Raw genomic sequence first — 19,292 nt, 5'->3', positions numbered from 1 at the left:
AATTTAAAAAAAAAAACCCACTACATTTTTTCGGGAGCTGCTAATTTTCTTACATTAAGTTTCCATTCAGGGTGCTGCAAATTTTAAATGCAACTTTAAGGCGCCTGTATCCTGAGTGTGTCCCTCAAGACACTGAAATCAATGTACTCAAATACTGAGCACAGTTGCTGTGTATTAGTAGCATCAGTAATCAAAAATGCACTCAATGAAATGGCAATAATTGAAGCACTAAAAAATGTAAACTGAACTGACATTTTAGTAAAGCTTGTAGATTAGAACAGTAGTAAATTTTATTTGACAAGGATTTTGGCATAATCACCATGTATAATTTTAATGTGACTATCACACCATTATATACCATATGCACACAAAGGTGTCTGGATTTTGTAAAGCACCTTTATCAAAACAATGTGTTGAGGGACATTATAATATTAAACCAACGTGTTAAGTGCATACTAAATCAAATATGATAGTACTGAAAGCCTAGTGTACAAATAATAAAACGTAGGTTTTTGTTTGCTAGTCAGACTGCACATGTATCACAGGATAACTTGGTTTGATCATCAGTAATGTGTGAAAAATGAATGGATGGCAGTTTTACTTTAAATGGATTGATAAACTACTCAAGGCTGGCATCTAAATGTATAAAACAGATGGAAATATGCATCTGAATGTATGTAACAAACAGACTGAAATATGCACAGCACTTTCATCTGCATGTTCAGATTCTGATTGGTAATTCAGTTAATTGACAAATGCAAAGCATAAGCAATGCTTAAGAAACATTACAATAAATTTAACCTAATAAATTTAGACAAATGAGGTGATTAAAAAAAAAACATTTGATATAAAATCCATGGCCATTCCTAAACAATCATGCTAACAGACAATCGACACTGAACAGTTCATAGAGCAATGAATCGGCTACATTTGACTGTGAGCAAGTAATATGAAGCCTGCATATGTTGAATGATGTTGTCATAATATGGGAAACACAATCAGAGTCCCCTGAATTTCCTACAATTTCACCAACTCTGCTACAGCACATATTTTTGCAGAGTTTCTGTACACACTGTGAAACTCAATAACAGTGTGATATGACATCGAGAGTAAGAGGACAATGTAACGCTGGGAAAGAGTCCCCGTCACTTTTCCTTTGCGGGTCAGAAGAAAAGCAACACAAATGAACCCCAAAACACATAAAATCCATATTCTGCAGCATTGATGGTAGAAGTTTCTGTATTTATCCATTGACGCAAGAGTCAAAGGCTTTAGTCGTCCCCCAGACGAAAGCCTTGACCCCAGTTATGGCGACCACCACCACCGCCCCCTCCTGCCTGCTCTTGGGGTAAAGGTCTCCTGCTCGGAGGAACGCCGAATCCAGACACCCCTCCTCGTCGATTTGGGAACATCTGGTATCTGAGGGAAAAAGGAAATGATAGGAAGAATATGACAATAAAGCACCATAAGAGGCTTTTCAACACTTACCAATTTCATTCAGCTATGGATTCATAAATATTAAATATTTAATAATCAGACACCAGCATTGCTTGACTCAAAATAGGAAATTGAGGCCAGCTGTGCAGCCAATAAACTCACAGGAACTGCGGAGTGGACAAGAAGGACCTGCCACCCAGGTCCATTGGGTATTTGAACATCAGAAAGAAGTAAAGGTGGCCAACCAAGTTCCCAATCAGCTCATTGACAACACTGAAGGGAAAAAAAAGGTTATTGTTACAATAATTATTATGCCACTGTGATGACTCATTGTTATGCAGCATCTACATCAAATGACTGTGATATTTAATCATGAATCTGTGTAGGGGGAAAAGATTCTTACGAGCCACCGATGATATAGTTGAATCCCAAAATTACCCAAGGGAGATAACAAGCCTGTGTTAGTGTGAAAATTAACAGGTTTTAGTGTGGAGCATTAAAACACACATCAGCATTTCATATAAAACATACTATAGTAATGTATTGAATACCTTGAATCTGGTTCCGAACCAGAAAGATACAACCGTGTCGCGATTTAGCTGAGCCCAGACATACAGAACAGACATGATCAAAGGGATCATCAGGAGCTGCAAGACACAAGCAACCCGATATTCATGAACAAATAAATAGGGAAATTAAAAATTAAAACAACATAATAGAATTTCTCTCACACAACATAGATAAAAGATGCTTTTAACTGTCATGCAACGGTCCCTTAAATAACTAATACGTTACATTAAAAAGCTTAATTAACTGCGAATTCCAGGAGTGCAGAATAACTGTGATAGATCACGAAAGGTTGTCGTTTGATAAAGTAGCACATTTTTAGATGTTATGTAAATGTATTCATTTAATGACCATTTAATCAATATAAGATGTTTGCTTTTTAGGCAATTTAATGATTAAAAGATTATGTAAGGGAGGCAGAGGGCATTTTTTACATTTTCTTTCATAACTGACAGCTCCAAATCTACAGATCTTGTTTCGCTATAAGAAACATATGGCCATAGTTTAATACAGATCTTAAGACGAGTAATGATGCTGAAAATTCAGCTTAGCCATCACAGGAATAAATTACATTTTACAATACATGAAATAGAAAACAGAGATTTTAAATTGTAATAATATTACTGTATTTTTGATCAAATAAACGCAGCCTTGGTGAGCATAAGAAATTTCAAATCTTACCAACCCCAAACTTTTGAATGGTAGTACATACTAAAAATATGCTTTAAAAAAGATATTACACTCAGATATTACACTTTTTTATTTTATTTTAACTACTAGTGTGAAATTCCCATGATGTTACAGCAAGTCTACAACCTTTAACTGATATAATATAATAAAATAGTTTAAATTTAAAGGTATCAAAACTTTACACGGGTAAAGGGGAAAAAAAAAAAGCATACTAACCTGCATGTCCATCATTAGGCCAGTTATCTGAATTACAAATGTTAAAGGGAAATGCACATGCTTCCAAGAAAAGCTTTTGCTTGCTGTGTGGAAGTTAAAAAACACCCTTAGAGAATATTAAATAATTTAATGCAATATACTAAAATGCTGAATTCAGCATGACACTTTCACTGACTGAACTCATCTACAGTGATGTGTGTATGCGCTGCACAGATGCAAATCGTATGATGACACTGAATAATATTTGTGCGGCACTGAATGACCCGTTTATTCTTTTAAAATATAACTGTGGCAGAAAGGATACAACAATGCAAATCCAGTTGAAAAGAAGCATGAACATGTAGTCTGCAGGTCTTCCATCAAAAGCTCCTGTGAAAGGGAGAAGAGATGATGATTAGTATGGAATGCCACTTCTCATCATTTCATTTACTCTCATTAAAGGTGTACTCACTCCTTATTCCAGTTTTACACATAAACATAATATAACTGAAAACTATATTTAAAATTAACTGAACATGAAGACTGCAGTCATATCCGAAGCCTAATTAAAGCCATTTTATTTTACATGGAGCGGGTCACCACAAGGGGGGCGCCATTTTGAAATCCCATAAAATGAAAGTTCTTCCTTTATTTTGGTAATCCCCCAATTATTGGACATGTACTTAATCATGACAGTGATTAGAGCATTTTTACAACGGCATCAGTTAAGTGAAAACTTTTGTGAGACGTTGCCTCCATGCCACAAGGCATCGGTATAAAAAGGCTGTTCACACCAAGAACGATAACTATAAAGATAACTATAATAATAACTATCTCAGCATCCACATCAATTGATTATAGCATTATAATAATATATAGCTATCAACCTTGGTGTGAATGGGACTTAAAGGGTGATAACTATAATTTTAACTAGTTTTAATAATTGTACTAATTGTATGAGAACAGAAAGTCCACACCACAGCTATTACACTAACGACACAGAGAAACTATTTTTGTAATCACTACAAGAACAATTTTCAGCATTTACAAAACATTTACTGACAATCAGAATCCATCCAACTTTAAAAAGCTTGAGCATTTAAAGCTGCAGACGACATAACTGCAGTTAAGATGACTGCTGAGTCGACCAGCGCAACTTTAACAAAAAATACTACGTGCACTTTTTAGTCCAGTCAGACGCTATTCTTATTTAAATAGGTTTAATCTATTTAGGGACAAAGAAGCTACCTGATTCAAGCCTCGAGGAGTACTGGTAGAGAAAATACAAATTAACCAAGTAGAGAAAACCTGTCCCTGGGCCAACTGGGAAATACAACGTTGCAGATAATGGTCTCCATATCTGTTGAGAGAGCACAGAAAAATGATTAGTGACTTGACGCAGATCACCGTTGAACATGGCCCTAGGATTCTGGCCTATTAAAACAGATGTATCAAGGTAGTCATCAGACGTAAGACACGTAAACTGCAGTAGAGGTATAGAAAACCAACAGGCACTGAGTATACTCAGCAGTCACAATTTGTAAGCACTGCCTATTTTATGATTAAAGTGGCATCCATGCTTGCACTGCAGATTTGATTCCCTATCCATGTGCCTGAGCATGATTGCAGCTATTACACCAGACATCACGCTCGGAGAGGAACACACACTCATCTGGTCTGTTATCAAGATCTATTCTGTAATTCCCAGTCTAGGAAAACTGGGTTAGTATAGTAAACAACAAACACACAACCCAGCACAATTTTTTTTTTAAACTCTCTGGTGTTTAATTTTCTCTCAACATGCACATGCACACTTTATCCCTCTCTATAGTCTCCGGCTGTCACGTCCTCCTCCCTTTCCCCGTATCCCTCCCTCCCTCACTCCTAGTGCTTTCTCTCCTCCCTCCGGCACACACAGAAACTCTGAGCTAGCAGGGTTTTTGGGTCTGGGGCACTGTGAATCCGCTGAGCAGCAATGCTTTGATGTTGGCTCTGCGGTAGCCAGGCAGTCCAGCGGCCCCATCGCGCACTGCAGCATAAATCACGCCAGCTCGCTTGTGTGGAGAGGTGACCTCTGTGCACTGCAGCGCAGAGAAAGTGGGTTAAAAAGCACAGCAGGATTGGTATGCTGCGAGAGGACGGGAAGAGGTTTATTTGGCTTAAATGGTTCCTTCACAAGACAAATGTGCCAATGTGAGCACTGGTTCACTTTGACAGAAGGATTTGTGTTGCCCTTAGCTTGGCAATATACACTCTTTAAAACTTATCTGTACTATCCTGTGTTATTTCTCACTCTATTGTGCCTATATCTGCACAGAAACACCATATGAATAGGACCTCAGTGTCTACGTACCTAAATTGCAGCTATAAAAATTAAACAGAGGTTAATTAGCCATTAGCAGAGGTGCCTGGATTTCAGGTGCATCACTCATAAAAAAAGGTGTCATAGGAAACATATTAAAAGCAATATTTGTGCCTTTTACAAGCTACATTATCCAACAACTGACAGTAAAAACTCACTGTTAAGGACATAGAGATGTGACATATGCTAAATGCCACAAAAATCACTAGATAGTGTTATGTGGGTTTCCACAATATAAAATAACTTTTTAGGATAAAAAAAAAAAAAAAAAAATTATATATATATATATATATATATATATATATATATATATATATATATATATATAATAAATAAATAATATATATATATATATATATATATATATATATATATATATATATATATATATATAATAAATAATATATATATATATATATATATATATATATATATATATATATATATATATATATATATTATGACTTTTTTTCTACTCACTATAGTACTGCACTGTTAAATGTAGTATTTAATTGTACATTTGAATTAAATATGTCTTTCATGAAATTATTTATTTTAATTAAGATTTAGACCCCATTCTTACAAACACCCATCCATCACATTGTTTTACTCTTTTAGCCCACAAACAAATAGCTTTCCGCCACCTGGTGGAAATAACTGGCACCGAAAACAATAAATATTATATTTCTAATGATTAATGAGCGACCATGATTAATTACATATTTTTACATATTTAAAAGCTTAATATTTTACAGTTTAGAAATACTGTTAGAATTAGGCTAGACATTAGAAAAGCCGACCTCCACAATGTGGAAAATAGATACACTATTATTTATATTATTTTCAAAGTCGAAAAACTCAAATATTTTCTAATCAGATATAGTAAAGAATGTTTTTTTTTTTGTTTTTTTTGGCATCACAGTAAGAAGAAAGGCTTTTCAAAGAAAAAAGAATAATTTAGCAGTCTTCCCGGAAGTAGTCTCCAGACGCGTACTCAGCTGTCATTGGTTGAGCACAGATCAGGCTGGGACGCGTTCAATGTTACGGTTTTTGCTTTTCTGTAAGTGCGCAACTTTTAAATCAAACTGCGTTTTCTGCCTTTCAACCTTATAATATAGCGCCAGTATAACAATTTTAATGTTGACTTGACAGATAGATGGAGGGAGGGATTAAATATGTTAGAATATTGTCGAAGCACATATTGCCCATGTGTTACGGTTTTGCCATCTCTTACGATTCTTATTCTGCATTATCGTTAAACATCGCATGAACTATTCGTTTCGACAACTTTTAATGTCTAACATGCAAGCTACCTAATCTACAACTAAATATTATAACACAAAAACATGTAATTCAGGCAATCGTGAGTAACGTTAGTGTGTACGCAACCAGACTTTATAGACAGCATTATATGCTAATCAAAAAAACGTCGATCATAATCATCATCATCCACCATAGACATAATATGTCTATCTCATCAACAACAACCGCTTAATGTTACTACAGCACTTGTAGCCCATGTGTGGGCACCTGTGTAACGTTACTTCTGATGAGGCCTACAAGGCCTTGTCATCGCTGATATTGTCTAAAGTTTCTGTAAAGTTACTGTTTATTTTAATCTTAACTTACCTGGAATTTATGAAAGAATGCCTCCGGCCATAACACAAGATACATAGGACCGATTAATCCCAGCTTTCCTATTAGCGGCACAGCAATTGAGCCAGCAAACCAGTAACGGGTGATGAAAGGGATGTTTTTAAACCAGTCCCCGATATCTGACATCTTGCCATATGATTTAAGACCCTGTAGATTCTCTGTCTGTTATCCGCCGATGCAGGTTTGGAAAACGAGCAGGTGCAACAAACGAAACGCAGAAATGCTGTTTCAGTCTCCTTCTATTTTGGTTACCCTGGTGTACGCAACCCCTTCACAGTTTAGTTTACATGACGTGGCCGCGCACAGACGCGTCCTTGTTGCGAATTTCCGTTCAATTTGACTGTCAAATTAACAGTCACGCAAAGTAATATGGACTTTATACGAAGTCGAAAAAATGCTGATATTTGAAAATTTAGCGTTTTGTCAGCGATATAGTTTTTTTTTGTTACAAACTCTGTCACAATTATGTGCAGCGTAGTGGGTATTTTAAGAATACGTTATGATTTTAAAATCGTTAGAAGTCTTTTATGTTGACGTGTCATTCTAAGCGTTTTGAAACCGGAAACGACTAGTGGCGCTACTTTTGGTAAAGCGAAGGTGTTTTTTTTTTATTATGTTTGTATAAATATCGCATTTAAGTCATTTTAATGTGTCAAAATGCTATTACCACTTAGGTCAATAAGTTGCTAATAAGTTTTGTCAAAGAGTTGACTAAACAAGAATACAAATAAACCTGTATGACTTTCTTTTGTTTTACAAAAAAGTGTTCGGCAGAATGTTTGGGACTGCCAGCCTCAATCACTTACATGTTTCCATGTAAAAAAACAAGAATGGTGATGACTAAAAAGCTGTCATTCTGTCCGTCATCGCTTTTATGTTCGCGGTAAAAAACCGCGAAAGTCATACAGGTTCAAAGAACTGGAGAAATTATATTTTTTGGTGCACTATCGATTTGTAATGTTCATTCCAGTGCGCTTTTGTCAAAGTAGGTGAAAGTGAATGATAAAGCTGCACGTGTGTTTGTGGGTTGAATTTGTGTTTGTTTCTTTTCCAGCAGTCCCATGCCTTCTAGAGATGTCTCTGAGCTCAGTACAGTCCACCGTATCCACTCTGAAGTCATGTCAAACAGATATTGGAGCTTGTATGGACATGATATCAGACGTTGCGCTGGGAATAGTCGAAGCACAAGGTAAGCAGTCAATGTTTATCTTCAATTAAACTGTATTTTTACATCAACACTCAACAGCTGTATATATATATATATATGTGTGTGTGTCATTTTATTCAGCATGGATATATAAAATTGATCAAAATTGCAGTACACAGTGCAAAAAAAAAAAAACCAGTTCTGCTGCTTAATATTTTTGTGAAAACCATGATAATTATTTTTTTTAGGATTCTTTGATAAACACAAAGTTCAAAAGAATAGTATCTATGTGAACATTGTATGTAACATTAATAATGTTTCTTGAGCACCAAATCAGCATATTACTGTGATTTCTGAAAGATCATGTGACACTGAAGACTTGAGTAATGATTCTGAAAAGCTTTGCTTTCACAGGAATTAATAATTAAAAAAAAAAGTATATTCAAATAGAATTAAAAAAAATTATAGAATTATACATAAGAGGCTTCTTTCAGAAACAAAAAACTGTTGAACGGTAGCGTAAATCCGTGATTTTGATAATATCCACAACATGCTTCTTTTTGCCTATTATATATGTCTTAATATGATGCATATATTTATCTTTGTCCCAAATATTATCATTTGTTTTTCAGACATACTTTTCAAAGTGTACCTTTTTTATTGAATTTTAGGTATGGATAACAGTTCAGCTCTAAAGAAACTGGAAGACATGATTCTGGAGTGTTCCAGACTGGACAGAGAAATCAATTGTTTTGTGGAGTCTGTTGATGAGATGACTGCCCAGGTTTGTCTTGCTGACTACTGCCACAAAGTCTTTGTCAAGTCACCCATTGAGCCACCCTTGCTTTCACTCATATGTTCTGCAGGTCAGACAAGAACCTCCGGAGGCCATGGTTCATCTGAGAGAGACTGTAAAGGGCCGTTTCACCGAGTTAATGTCTGGAGTTTCAGACGCAGACCTGCAAAGGCACAGCAAGGTGATTGCCTTCAAAGACAGTGTCAGGAAATATGCCATTCAAGGTGGGACACAACACTTCCTGCAGCACAGCATTCACAAAACGTGTCATAAGTGATGCCATTCCTCAATGTATATTTGTACATATATGTATATGCAGCAGGTCAAACTGCAGATGAGAACGAAGGGGAGGAACTGGATGAGGACATTGCTGTTACACAGAGCCAGACAAACTTCATCTGCCCTCTCACCCAGGTAAACATACACTTGATCAAGTGCACAAGATGTTATGGCTCTTGAGTTAAAAGTTCACATTTGTGGAGGTGTTTTTGTGTGTTATTTGTATTGCATGAATAATAAACTTACCGAAATGTTATTTTACCTTATCTTGTTCTGACAGGTTGAGATGGTCAATCCAATGAAAAACAAGATATGCAATCATTACTATGACCAAGGGGCTGTACTTGAAATGATTAAGGCCAAGCACAAAAATAAGAAGACATTTCGGTATGTAGCCACTGCTCAGTTCTGTCTTTACCTTGTCCCAAATAAGTATACAGTTAATTCATTCCCATATCCTGCCAACAGCCAGTGTCAATGTAAACTTTAATTGAAAAGAAAGAAAAACTAATTTTCTTTTTTGAATGAATTTATTCTTCAGAAATCCTTCTAATATGCTGATTTGCTGCACAAGGAACATGTTGAGCTGCTCAATAGTTTTGTGGAAAATGTCTTGGAAAACAGCATTTATTTTATATAGCCTATAAATTTGTAAAAGTGTAAAATGTCAAGTCTTTACTCACACTTTTGAGCAATTTAATGTATCCTTGCTAAATGAAAGTTTAGAAATGAAATCTTACTGACCCCAAACCTTGTATAAAACAGCCACTGTTACCCACTTTTCTGTCATTTTTCACAGCTGTCCAAAGGTTGGCTGTGATAACACAAATGTTCAGCAGTCGGACCTCGAGTTGGACTTGGTTATGAAGAGAATGATCCAGAACCACAAGAGACAGAGCAAAAAAACTTAATCGGAAACTAAATCAGTCCCGCAGATGTTCCTAGTTGTTGTTTAAAATGGTTTGCCTGAAAATTGAAATCTAGAACTGGAGGCTTTTTTTTTTTTTGTAAAATATGGTTCGTGTTATAGTTAATATATAACACATTTTAAGTTCATGTTTGAAATACAAATATAAACGCACTATGCTTACCAATGCTGACTTTTTTTTAATAAACAATAAATATTTGTTCCTTCTCATATTGCCTCACTGTCAAACCACAGATTACCTATACATTTTATCCTGCAATCCTTAGTCAATGAGAGTAGGACTCTTTTCATCTGTCAATGAAAATAAAACCTGCTTCCTTTCAAAACCCAATTCACAACCAGATGTTTATTCAACAATTGCACTGTAAAATAATCCATTCGAATCAGGACAAAAGCCTGTTTTATATTACTCCACCAATGTCACAAAGACATGAAATCAGCATGAGACATGAAAAACCACTGGGCATTAAAACCAGCTTAAATTGTACAGGTTTATTATAGTATCTTCTCCAACTCTTTGACTGCCCCAAAAACCTTAAACTGTGTACAACTAACTAAAATACAAACTTTGGAAATTTGTCTATGTGGAAAATTCAGAGACACATTGAGACATAAAAAGGACAGTCTGATTGGTTACGCCCCGTCAATATGAAACCAGCATCCGAATTTGCCCCAAAGACCCTAACAGACATATACAGGAAAAGGATCTCATGGTCAAAAGTCTTAGATGGTTCTGTGTGACTAATTATTTCATGAGACTAAGGCCCGGTTTCACAGACAGGATTTAGATTAAGCCAGGAGTAATCCATAGTTAAAATAGGACATTTAAGTAGCTTTTATAAATGTGCCTTAGAAAAAAATATTACTGATGTGCATCTCAAGACAAAACAATGGCACTGACATGTTTTAAGATATGTCAGTGCAAGTTGCTTTCAGTTATAACAGCTCAAACATGCATTTTAGGCTTAAGCCTTGTCTGTGAAACCAGGCAAAAGGGACACAGGCATCGACCCATTTAACCCATCACTTAAGTCTTAAACCAAGAGCTTCCCATGCATTGAATTTTCATAATTTTGACATCACAAACAGCATCTCATGGAGTATAGTACCGAACATTAAATCATTTTAATTCGTACATGAAAAATGAGCACTCAAACCGTATGACATTTATATAGACCAAAACAAATGGTTTATGTTTATAGATCAAAAAATGTGTCTTTTGCCCTTAAGAAAACAGTCTTGTGTAAAAGCCAAAAGAATAATTGTCTCAACAAATGCAAAAAAAATAAAACAAACGCAAAGGCATCTCCACATTAACTGACTGTATTTGAATGAAGTATATTTTGAATACGGATACGTACTTTCTTCCAAAACACCTTTAATGTTACATGCATTGGACATTGTTCTTCCACATGATGTGCATTTAAAAACAAACCTTATGTGACTGTCTGTTTATCAGATAACTGAACATTTATATTGATGAGAGCTCTGTTGGACAGCCCTGCGAGCTCTTTGTCCTGGTCCATCCTTGTGAAGGTTCAACGCACTAATACTGGGAGTCTCTGAGTCCGTTTCAGTGTTGGTCCATGTCCCCATGTCCCCATGTCTCTTTGCACCAGTCCAAGCGTGGTGGAGGGTTGTATCTGTTGTGATTCTGAAATCGCCACGGTGGTTCTATCCAATGGTGATACCAAAGCCACACTGAAACTTGTTCTTGCGGTGGTTAAGGAAGGCGCCTAGAGCTAATGACAGAGGAAGGGGAAGCAGCTTCTTTTCCAGCGTCGCTCCCACCACCCAATTGCTATCTAAAGAACCTGAAGAACAAGGTTGAAGAGGATAGGCAAGTTTAACAGTAGAACAAAACTGGAATATTCATGGAATAAGTAGGGCTGAACGATATATATATATATATATATATTAGGGCTGGGGGATTTAACGCGTTAATCTTTGCGATTAATTTGAGATGTTTAACGCGTAAAAAAATAAAATAACGCAGCACTTTTTTTTGCCTCGTTTTAATGATTTCCTGTTGCGGCTGCGGCTGCGGCTTGAAAAGGTCGAAAATATGCCGTCCCGCCCCTCCGTGTTTGGCGATCAGGTTTCATTCAAAGTCCGCTCATATAATGTGAAATTTCTCTGTAGTAGACTTCTGTTTGCAATAGCCCTACTGAGCTGGTATAGTCATGCTGGGCAACAATGGTAAAATTACCTGCTCTGATCACATGCTCTGGTAATAATAGCTTTGTAGGACTATATTTTATTTTGATAATTAGTTAAAAAAAAAAAAAAAAAAAAAATCTGTTAAATTGATTATGTTGATTGATTATTGAAAAATAATAATATATTGATGTTTAATATTATTTGAATATAGGGCTATTTTCTGTTCCTTTTTTTCCTGTGTTGTTTAATTTAATTAGGTGATTCTAAGTTTAAATATTAATGATTAAAAGCTTGGGGGAAATGCAATTAATTAGTTACATTTTTTTTTTGCAATTCCCAGCCCTTTAAACTTTAAAACTAGCAACGAAGCAACACTGAGTTGCTTTATTGAAGCTTATTGTATTTTGTATAGTAGAGTATTATGAGAGACTTACTTAGTGAGTTTTTACTGCTTTGCTTTACCTGCATACCTGCTTTTATTCATAATCACAAAATCAGTTTGAATGTCCGCTGAGGAAAGCAATATCTTTGTCCTTTGAACAGTTAAGGGGATTTTCCATGACAGCACTAGGCAATGCATTTGTAAGTTTTATAAGGTGTTGTCTAAAGTAAAAACAACGTCCTTGTTTACAACCTTTTAATACAAAAGTCATTACTACTGACTCACTCATAAAGACAGTCTTTGCTGCAATCCAATGGCACACAAAATCAGAAAAAACTCTTAAAACTACCTTCCGTCACAACAATATTAGGATTTGTAAAATTATGGTGGGTTTGCTTGTCCGCCATGACACTTGCTATGAGAAATGCTGCTAGAAATGCTGCAAGTGGAGTAAACCAAACGGTTTCCATGTGATACTGGTAGAATATCACATGGCCAGAAATGGCTCTCAGCCAATCATATTTGAGAACCAGAACTCAACTTTTGAAACCGTTCAAGAAAAGCCTTCCAATACCTTTAAACAGCAGATTTGCTTTGGGTACATCCAACTGATAACCAAACGACATGCTTGTGTCCTGCATCCGTGTGCTAGCCTCAAATTCCACCCCAACCTGGAGCTGTGGGAGGTTTTTAGATTCAGAAAAGTGAGTTTAACAGACAACGGGTCTTAGCTTAAGTAACAGATCCGTCATTTAATTCAACTATATATGAAGTACCTGGTCATTGGCTTTGTGGTAGTATGACGCATGTGCACCAGCTCCTCCAACAGTCAACGTGGCGACATAGTTACTACCTGAGGATGAAAAGGTAGCAGGTCCAATTAGTACATTTAATCAAATTATGATTTTTGCCAGACCCTGAATAAAATGTGATAAAGAATGATCTGGAAATGATTACCTGTGTACCTGCCCACTAATGATGTGACAGTGCCCTCCTCTCCTGGTCTCTTGTGATAGACCAGCTCGCCCCCCAATACCAAAGCAGGAGACAAGGACTGGAGGTAGTGCGCAACGATGATACCTATCAGACGAAACATGAATGTGAACATGAGCTCCTACTAGGGCTGGGCGTTATGATGATATATATATTGTTACCACAGTATAAAAAGTCTATCCTTAAAGATTTTGCTATGTTGTGCATATCGTGGTATGTAAACATACAGCACTATCAACACTTTAGAATGATGAAATGTATGAATAAGAAAATAAAGAATGGGACGCACACTCCCAAAGTGCGTGCATGGAAAGCACCCCTCTTAGTGGGCGATGGCAAATTTGGGACGTGTTTGATGTTAAAAAGTGTTAAGCACAATAAGCCGACTGACACAGTGGTAAGCGTGTGCACAGAAAGCCGCGTCTCTCAGCATGCGATAGGGAATTCAGTTCTCTTTCACGTTTTATTGCGCTTGAATGGTCGTATATACACACGCAATTATGTCAAATTGCTCATCGTGTGGAGTATTCATGTAAACACTACCAGTTTTGTCTCAAGTGAAAGTAAAGGGATCGTCATTAAAGGGATAGTTCACCCAAAAATTTTTATTTTGTAATCATTTACTCACCCTCATGTTGTTCTAAACCTGTTTGAGTTTCTTTCTTCTGTTAAACACAATTTTTTTATATATATATATATATATATATATATTTGAAAATGTTGGTAACCCGACAGTTGACAGTAGCCATTGACTTCCATTGTATTGTATTTTTTTCCTACTATGGAAATCAATGGCTACCGTCAACTGTTTGGTTCCCAACATTCTTCAAAATATCTTTTGTATTCAGCAGAAGAAAGAAACTCAGAGGTCTGGAACAACATGAGGGTGAGTAAGTGATGACAGTTTAAATTTTTGTGTGAACTATCCCTTTAATGTGAAGCAAACAAAAGAGAAAATAACTTACTGTTCTTAACTGAATAGTTTTGTTTTTATCTTTAATAAGAATACATTTATATTTAATTCATACAGTGAAGACTATGCAATATCTTATTTTTATATTAGATTATTAAATTAAGTTTTTTATTTAAACTACATGTTAAATAAACCTATTACCATCACAGGAACAAATTACATTTAAAAAAAATTGTAATAATAATATTTCACAATATTAGAGTTTTTTTTTTTAATCAAATAAATGCAGTGTCAGTGAGCATAAGAGACTTTAAAAAAATGTAAAAAATTATATATACAGGTGCTGGTCATATAATTAGAATATCATCAAAAAGTTGATTTATTTCAGTAATTCCGTTAAAAAAGTGAAACTTGTATATTATATAGACTCATTACATGCAAAGTGAGATATTTCAAGCCTTTATTTGTTATAATTTTGATGATTATGGCTTACAGCTTGTGAAAACCACAAAATCAAAATCTCAGAAAATTAGAATATTACATGAAATCACACAGTAATTACACAGTAATCCCATGGTCATTGAACCAGGTTTTGGTTATTTTGGCAGTGTGGGCAGGTGCAAATCCTGCTGGAAAATGAAGGAAGCATCTCCATAAAGCTTGTCTGCTGAAGGAAGCATGAAGTGCTCAGAAAATGTCCTGGTAGACGGCTGCGTTGAGTGGACAGCACAGTGGACCAACACCAGCCGATGACATGGCTCCCCAAACCAACACAGACTGTGGAAACTTCACACTGGACTTCAAGCATCTTGGATTGTGTGCCTCTCCATTCTTCCTCCAGACTCTGGGACCTTGGTTTCCAAATGAGATGCAAAATTTGCTCTCATCAGAAAAGAGGACTTTGGTCCACTGTGCTTTATTACATCCAGAGTCAACGCAGCCGTCTACCAGGACATTTTTAGAGCACTTCATGCTGACTTCATTTTCCAGCAGGATTTGCACCTGCCCACACTGCCAAAAGAACCAAAACCTGGTTCAATGACCATGGTATCACTGTGTAATTACTGTGTGATTTCATGTAATATTCTAATTTTCTGAGATTTTGATTTTGTGGTTTTCACAAGCTGTAAGCCATAATCATCAAAATTATAACAAATAAAGGCTTGAGATATCTCACTTTGCATGTAATGAGTCTATATAATATACAAGTTTCACTTTTTTAACGGAATTACTGAAATAAATCAACTTTTTGATGATATTCTAATTATATGACCAGCACCTGTATATCTTTTTTTTTTTTTAATCTTTCAGACCCACAATTTTTAGCGGTAGTGTGTATTACGATAATATAAATAAATAAAATAAAATAAAAAATAAATAAAATTTGATATAGTAATTTTTGGAGCTTGACAGTCATGGTCAATAGCAAATGCAAGTTTGTTACCAGATCCAACAAGAACATCTGGGTTGCCAAGGGTAACAGCAGCTGTGAAGTCATCGCCACGGTATTCTGCATCACATTGCCAGTTTACAAACTTGTGTTGCTGCGTCTGTAACCCATCATTTAGTCAGGCAATTAATAACAGAACACTATACAGCACTGATTTTCTGAACAAGTAAAAAAAAAAGAAAAGAAAAAAAATAGAATTTAAGATTTATTAGGCCATCTAAATTCTTAAAGCTCAAGAAAGAATACAATTCTTCTCACAAAATTATAGGAATTTTTTTTCCCACAGTAAGTCTTAATCAGATCTACTGGATCATAATTTGTTCCATTTCCATAAAATTCTGACTGCAACCAGCAAACATGACTGCAAAGCTGTACATACCTGAATGGCCAATTTAGAGCGAACATTGTTGGTCAGCTGATGGATGATCTGTGCGTTTAGACTGCCTGTGTTGTCCATGTCACCTACCATAACTGGAAAAGACTAAGGGGGGCAGATAAAAAAAAAAAAAAAAAAGTGTGAACATCACATTCTACTACTCTTTTCATTCTGAAACTATAATGATGTAGCAAGTTGACAGAAAATCAAAAATCAAATTTCTGTCAGCTCAAATGCAACTAAGACGCTCACCTCTGCAGGTCCTGTTTGTTTGCTGCCCACATATGTGGCTCCAAATCTGTAACCCGAGTCCCCCAAGGTGCTTAGAGTAATTGTGTGACTAACCTGAGGAAGCAAATTAAGATGTTATACACTATCAGTCAAAAGTATGGAATGATTTTTAGAAACAAGTCTCTTATGCTCTCAAAGGCTACATTTATTTGATCAAAAATACAGTAAAAACAGTAATATTATGAAATATTAAAATTAAAAGAACAGTTTTCTATTTTTATATATTTTATATAATGTATTTTTTAATAAATTATTTTATGAATTTTCAGCATCATTACTCCACTCTTCAGTGTCACATGATCCTTCAGAAATTGGTGCTCATTTATTATTAATGAATCTTATTATTATTACTTAATGTTGAAAAAAAAAAAATTATGCTTTACATCTTTGTGGAAACAACGATAAATGTTTTCAGCATTCTTTGATGAATAGAAAGTTTAATGAACAGCATTAATTTAAAACAGAAATATTTTGAAGCATTCTAAATGTCTTTTCACTTTGATCAATTTAATTTATCTTTGCTGATTAAAATTATTAATTGCTCTTTGTTTCCATTGATCTTACCCCACACGTTTGAATGATAGGCATCACAATTTCCTCAAAAATATTAAGCAAAAAGGATCATGACACTGAAGACTGTAGAAATGGCTGCTGAAAATTCAGCTTTGCAATCACCAAAATAAATTCCATTTAAAAAAAAAAAAAGTGTATATAGTATAGAAAATGGTTCATTTAAATTGTTTGAATATTTCAAAACATTACTGTTCTCACTGTATTTTTGACCAAATTAATACAGCCTTGGTGAGCATAAGATACTTTTTTCAAAAACTTTAACAATTCTTAATTATTCCAAACTTTTGGCTATGTATATATGTTGTTGTCCTTTGATCTTTCAATTCTAAAAATAACAAATAAATTATTCAAGTGCTTGCAAATCCCATTCACACTGTGGTGACTGACCTGGAAGTGATTGCTCAAGCCCTTGTTGACAACCAGGCGTACCCCCTCCATCTGCACAGGGAAGAGCTCTGAGAAGCAGACCAAAAGACTAAGTAAACAGAACATAGATTGTGGGACCACAGGAGCAGTGCAAGCAAATGAGCCTTAGACAAACCTTTGCATTTGCGATGACATTCTTCAAATGTGCCGGGGTTGGGGCGAGAGGCCTCTGCATCTGTCCCGGGCTGCCCTAGTGTGCCTGAGGAGGCTGGGACTGCAGACACTGGGGGCATAGTGAAACCTGGTGGTACCGTCACTAGACCTGCGCCCCCTGGGGCACTGCCACCCCCTGAGGCCGGAGGAGGGTTTGGGGAGCTGGCAGCCAACACACTGCCCATGCTGAAGGACAAGTCAACAGTATGGTAACATTGAAATAACATTAAATGTTATAACACTCTCATTAACTTCAGGATGATCTACTTCCACTGACAACAACCATAGGGCAAAAGGTCACGTTTCTACAATCGAAAGAATACCGACAATAAACAATATAGTTCTGCTTCTGCCAACTGAAAACCTTGATCTCTCCAGGTTTAGACAACCAGCGAGTAACGTTAGTCGGCTGCGACTCACTAAATATGAACACCAATTCTGTGTGCACAGCAACGACTAGAATCTGGCTCACTAGAGAAAAGTAGTGCACTAGCATGTGGAGCTTCATTCACGCCTCATTGACTAAATAGCAGGTAAGCTAAGGTTAATGCTAGCTAACTAGCTAACGAGTGAAAAAGAAAGACTGGCACATTTCTAAATGAGACGCGCGAAAGAAGCTGTATTATATGCTAGCTGGACAGTCGTTTCTATCAACACATGACGGACTAATTATAGCAAGTGTATGACTATAATTTATGTAACTATTTGCAGGCCTCGTGCTATACTCACGTTTAGCAATGCAGTCCAGTTATACGGCTGAGAGGCACCGGTAGGATGACAGACTACGTAACCGACGTCTTGGCCCGCCCATTCCGGCTATATTGATAGATCATTGGACAAAAGACACCACAACTGTCTGATGATTGGCTACTGAATATGGCGTCCTTGTGAGGTAATCGGGGAAGGAAATACGACGGTTCGTGGCGTGTATTCTACACTCCTCTGAAGTTACACCAGAGCCCATTCTCTGGTTACACTTCAAGGGTATGAGGGGCTGTACATTTGCATTTTATTCATGCATGTTTTTTGTTGTAAACATTGACATTAAAAATAGACGACAGGATGTTCTTTACTATAAAGCAAGTGTATGAGTGGTGTCATAGGATTCTTTATTATCTTTAATAACTGCCATTCAGATTTGAAACAGTTTACATTACAAATAAATAAAGTTTTTAATATATTATTATTTTATTCCAATGAATGAATCATTTTATATAAAGTAATGAAAATGTTTTTTATATGTTTTTTAGATGTCCCTGATTTAAGTTTCCACCTGGACAAATCATAAGAATTGTGAGAAAATATGAAGAGTTCAGATGCAAAAGCCTCTAAGTGCCATCTGAAATTTTCTTCTAGAATGATCATTTTTATCAAGCTTGTATATTTAAGTTCAGTAATTTCACTTAAATGACAATTAATAGGTAATTTTCATTGCCATTTAAGTGAAATTACTGAACTTAAATATGAGCTTGATAAAAATGATAATTTTAGAAGAAAATTTCAGATGGCACTTAGAGG

At 35.9% G+C, this 19,292-nt stretch overlaps 3 protein-coding genes across 9 annotated transcripts; 1 reads left to right on the top strand and 2 right to left on the bottom strand.

The window, feature by feature from the left end:
• Positions 1-732: 732 nt before the first annotated feature.
• derl1 (derlin 1) lies at positions 733-7,249 on the bottom strand. The gene is made up of 8 exons (XM_079894602.1): positions 6,881-7,249; positions 4,138-4,249; positions 3,215-3,279; positions 2,911-2,937; positions 1,989-2,084; positions 1,841-1,893; positions 1,600-1,710; positions 733-1,419 (listed from the first exon to the last, which is right to left on the bottom strand). Exons 1-8 carry the CDS (start codon positions 7,031-7,033, stop codon positions 1,272-1,274), a joined length of 765 nt encoding a protein of 254 aa, XP_079750728.1. The 5' UTR covers positions 7,034-7,249; the 3' UTR covers positions 733-1,271.
• Positions 6,228-11,352, top strand: nsmce2 (NSE2 (MMS21) homolog, SMC5-SMC6 complex SUMO ligase). 7 transcript variants are annotated; one of them, XM_079894609.1, is made up of 7 exons: positions 6,228-6,311; positions 7,962-8,096; positions 8,726-8,838; positions 8,921-9,074; positions 9,170-9,264; positions 9,410-9,516; positions 9,929-10,267. In XM_079894609.1, the coding sequence occupies exons 1-7, from the start codon at positions 6,290-6,292 to the stop codon at positions 10,038-10,040; spliced, it is 738 nt and encodes a 245-aa protein (XP_079750735.1). In that variant the 5' UTR covers positions 6,228-6,289; the 3' UTR covers positions 10,041-10,267. The 7 variants fall into 7 exon arrangements, with proteins under 7 accessions (XP_079750735.1, XP_079750730.1, XP_079750729.1 ...); XM_079894604.1 differs by having other exon boundaries at positions 6,232-6,311; positions 9,173-9,264; XM_079894603.1 differs by having other exon boundaries at positions 6,240-6,311; positions 7,965-8,096.
• tomm40 (translocase of outer mitochondrial membrane 40 homolog (yeast)) lies at positions 11,317-18,588 on the bottom strand. Its single transcript, XM_079894600.1, has 10 exons — positions 18,504-18,588; positions 17,737-17,960; positions 17,583-17,650; positions 16,584-16,676; positions 16,335-16,436; positions 15,950-16,055; positions 13,557-13,679; positions 13,376-13,452; positions 13,174-13,276; positions 11,317-11,871 (listed from the first exon to the last, which is right to left on the bottom strand). The coding sequence occupies exons 2-10, from the start codon at positions 17,957-17,959 to the stop codon at positions 11,732-11,734; spliced, it is 1,035 nt and encodes a 344-aa protein (XP_079750726.1). The 5' UTR covers position 17,960; positions 18,504-18,588; the 3' UTR covers positions 11,317-11,731.
• Positions 18,589-19,292: the final 704 nt, after the last annotated feature.

This window comes from Squalius cephalus (genome assembly GCF_949319135.1).
Source record: "Squalius cephalus genome assembly, chromosome: 15".
NCBI classification, from domain to species: domain Eukaryota; kingdom Metazoa; phylum Chordata; class Actinopteri; order Cypriniformes; family Leuciscidae; genus Squalius; species Squalius cephalus.
Note: the sequence above shows the minus strand (reverse complement) of the source record. Positions and strands in the feature narration are given on the sequence as shown.

Bases quoted from the DNA above. Each gene is read 5' to 3' on its own strand.
- tomm40 (XM_079894600.1), bottom strand. From the start codon at position 17,959: ATGGGCAGTGTGTTGGCTGCCAGCTCCCCAAACCCTCCTCCGGCCTCA. The intron at 16,056-16,334 runs GTATGTACAGCT...GATGGGTTACAG, and splicing joins GCTCTAAATTGGCCATTCAG to ACGCAGCAACACAAGTTTGT. The intron at 11,872-13,173 runs GTATTGGAAGGC...CTTGTTCTTCAG, and splicing joins AGCAAATCTGCTGTTTAAAG to GTTCTTTAGATAGCAATTGG.
- derl1 (XM_079894602.1), bottom strand. From the start codon at position 7,033: ATGTCAGATATCGGGGACTGGTTTAAAAACATCCCTTTCATCACCCGT. The intron at 2,938-3,214 runs GTATCCTTTCTG...TTTGTAATTCAG, and splicing joins TCAACTGGATTTGCATTGTT to ATAACTGGCCTAATGATGGA. The intron at 1,420-1,599 runs GTGAGTTTATTG...TTTTTCCCTCAG, and splicing joins TTGTCCACTCCGCAGTTCCT to ATACCAGATGTTCCCAAATC.
- nsmce2 (XM_079894609.1), top strand. From the start codon at position 6,290: ATGTTACGGTTTTTGCTTTTCT. The intron at 6,312-7,961 runs GTAAGTGCGCAA...TTTCTTTTCCAG, and splicing joins GTTACGGTTTTTGCTTTTCT to CAGTCCCATGCCTTCTAGAG. The intron at 9,265-9,409 runs GTAAACATACAC...TTGTTCTGACAG, and splicing joins TCATCTGCCCTCTCACCCAG to GTTGAGATGGTCAATCCAAT.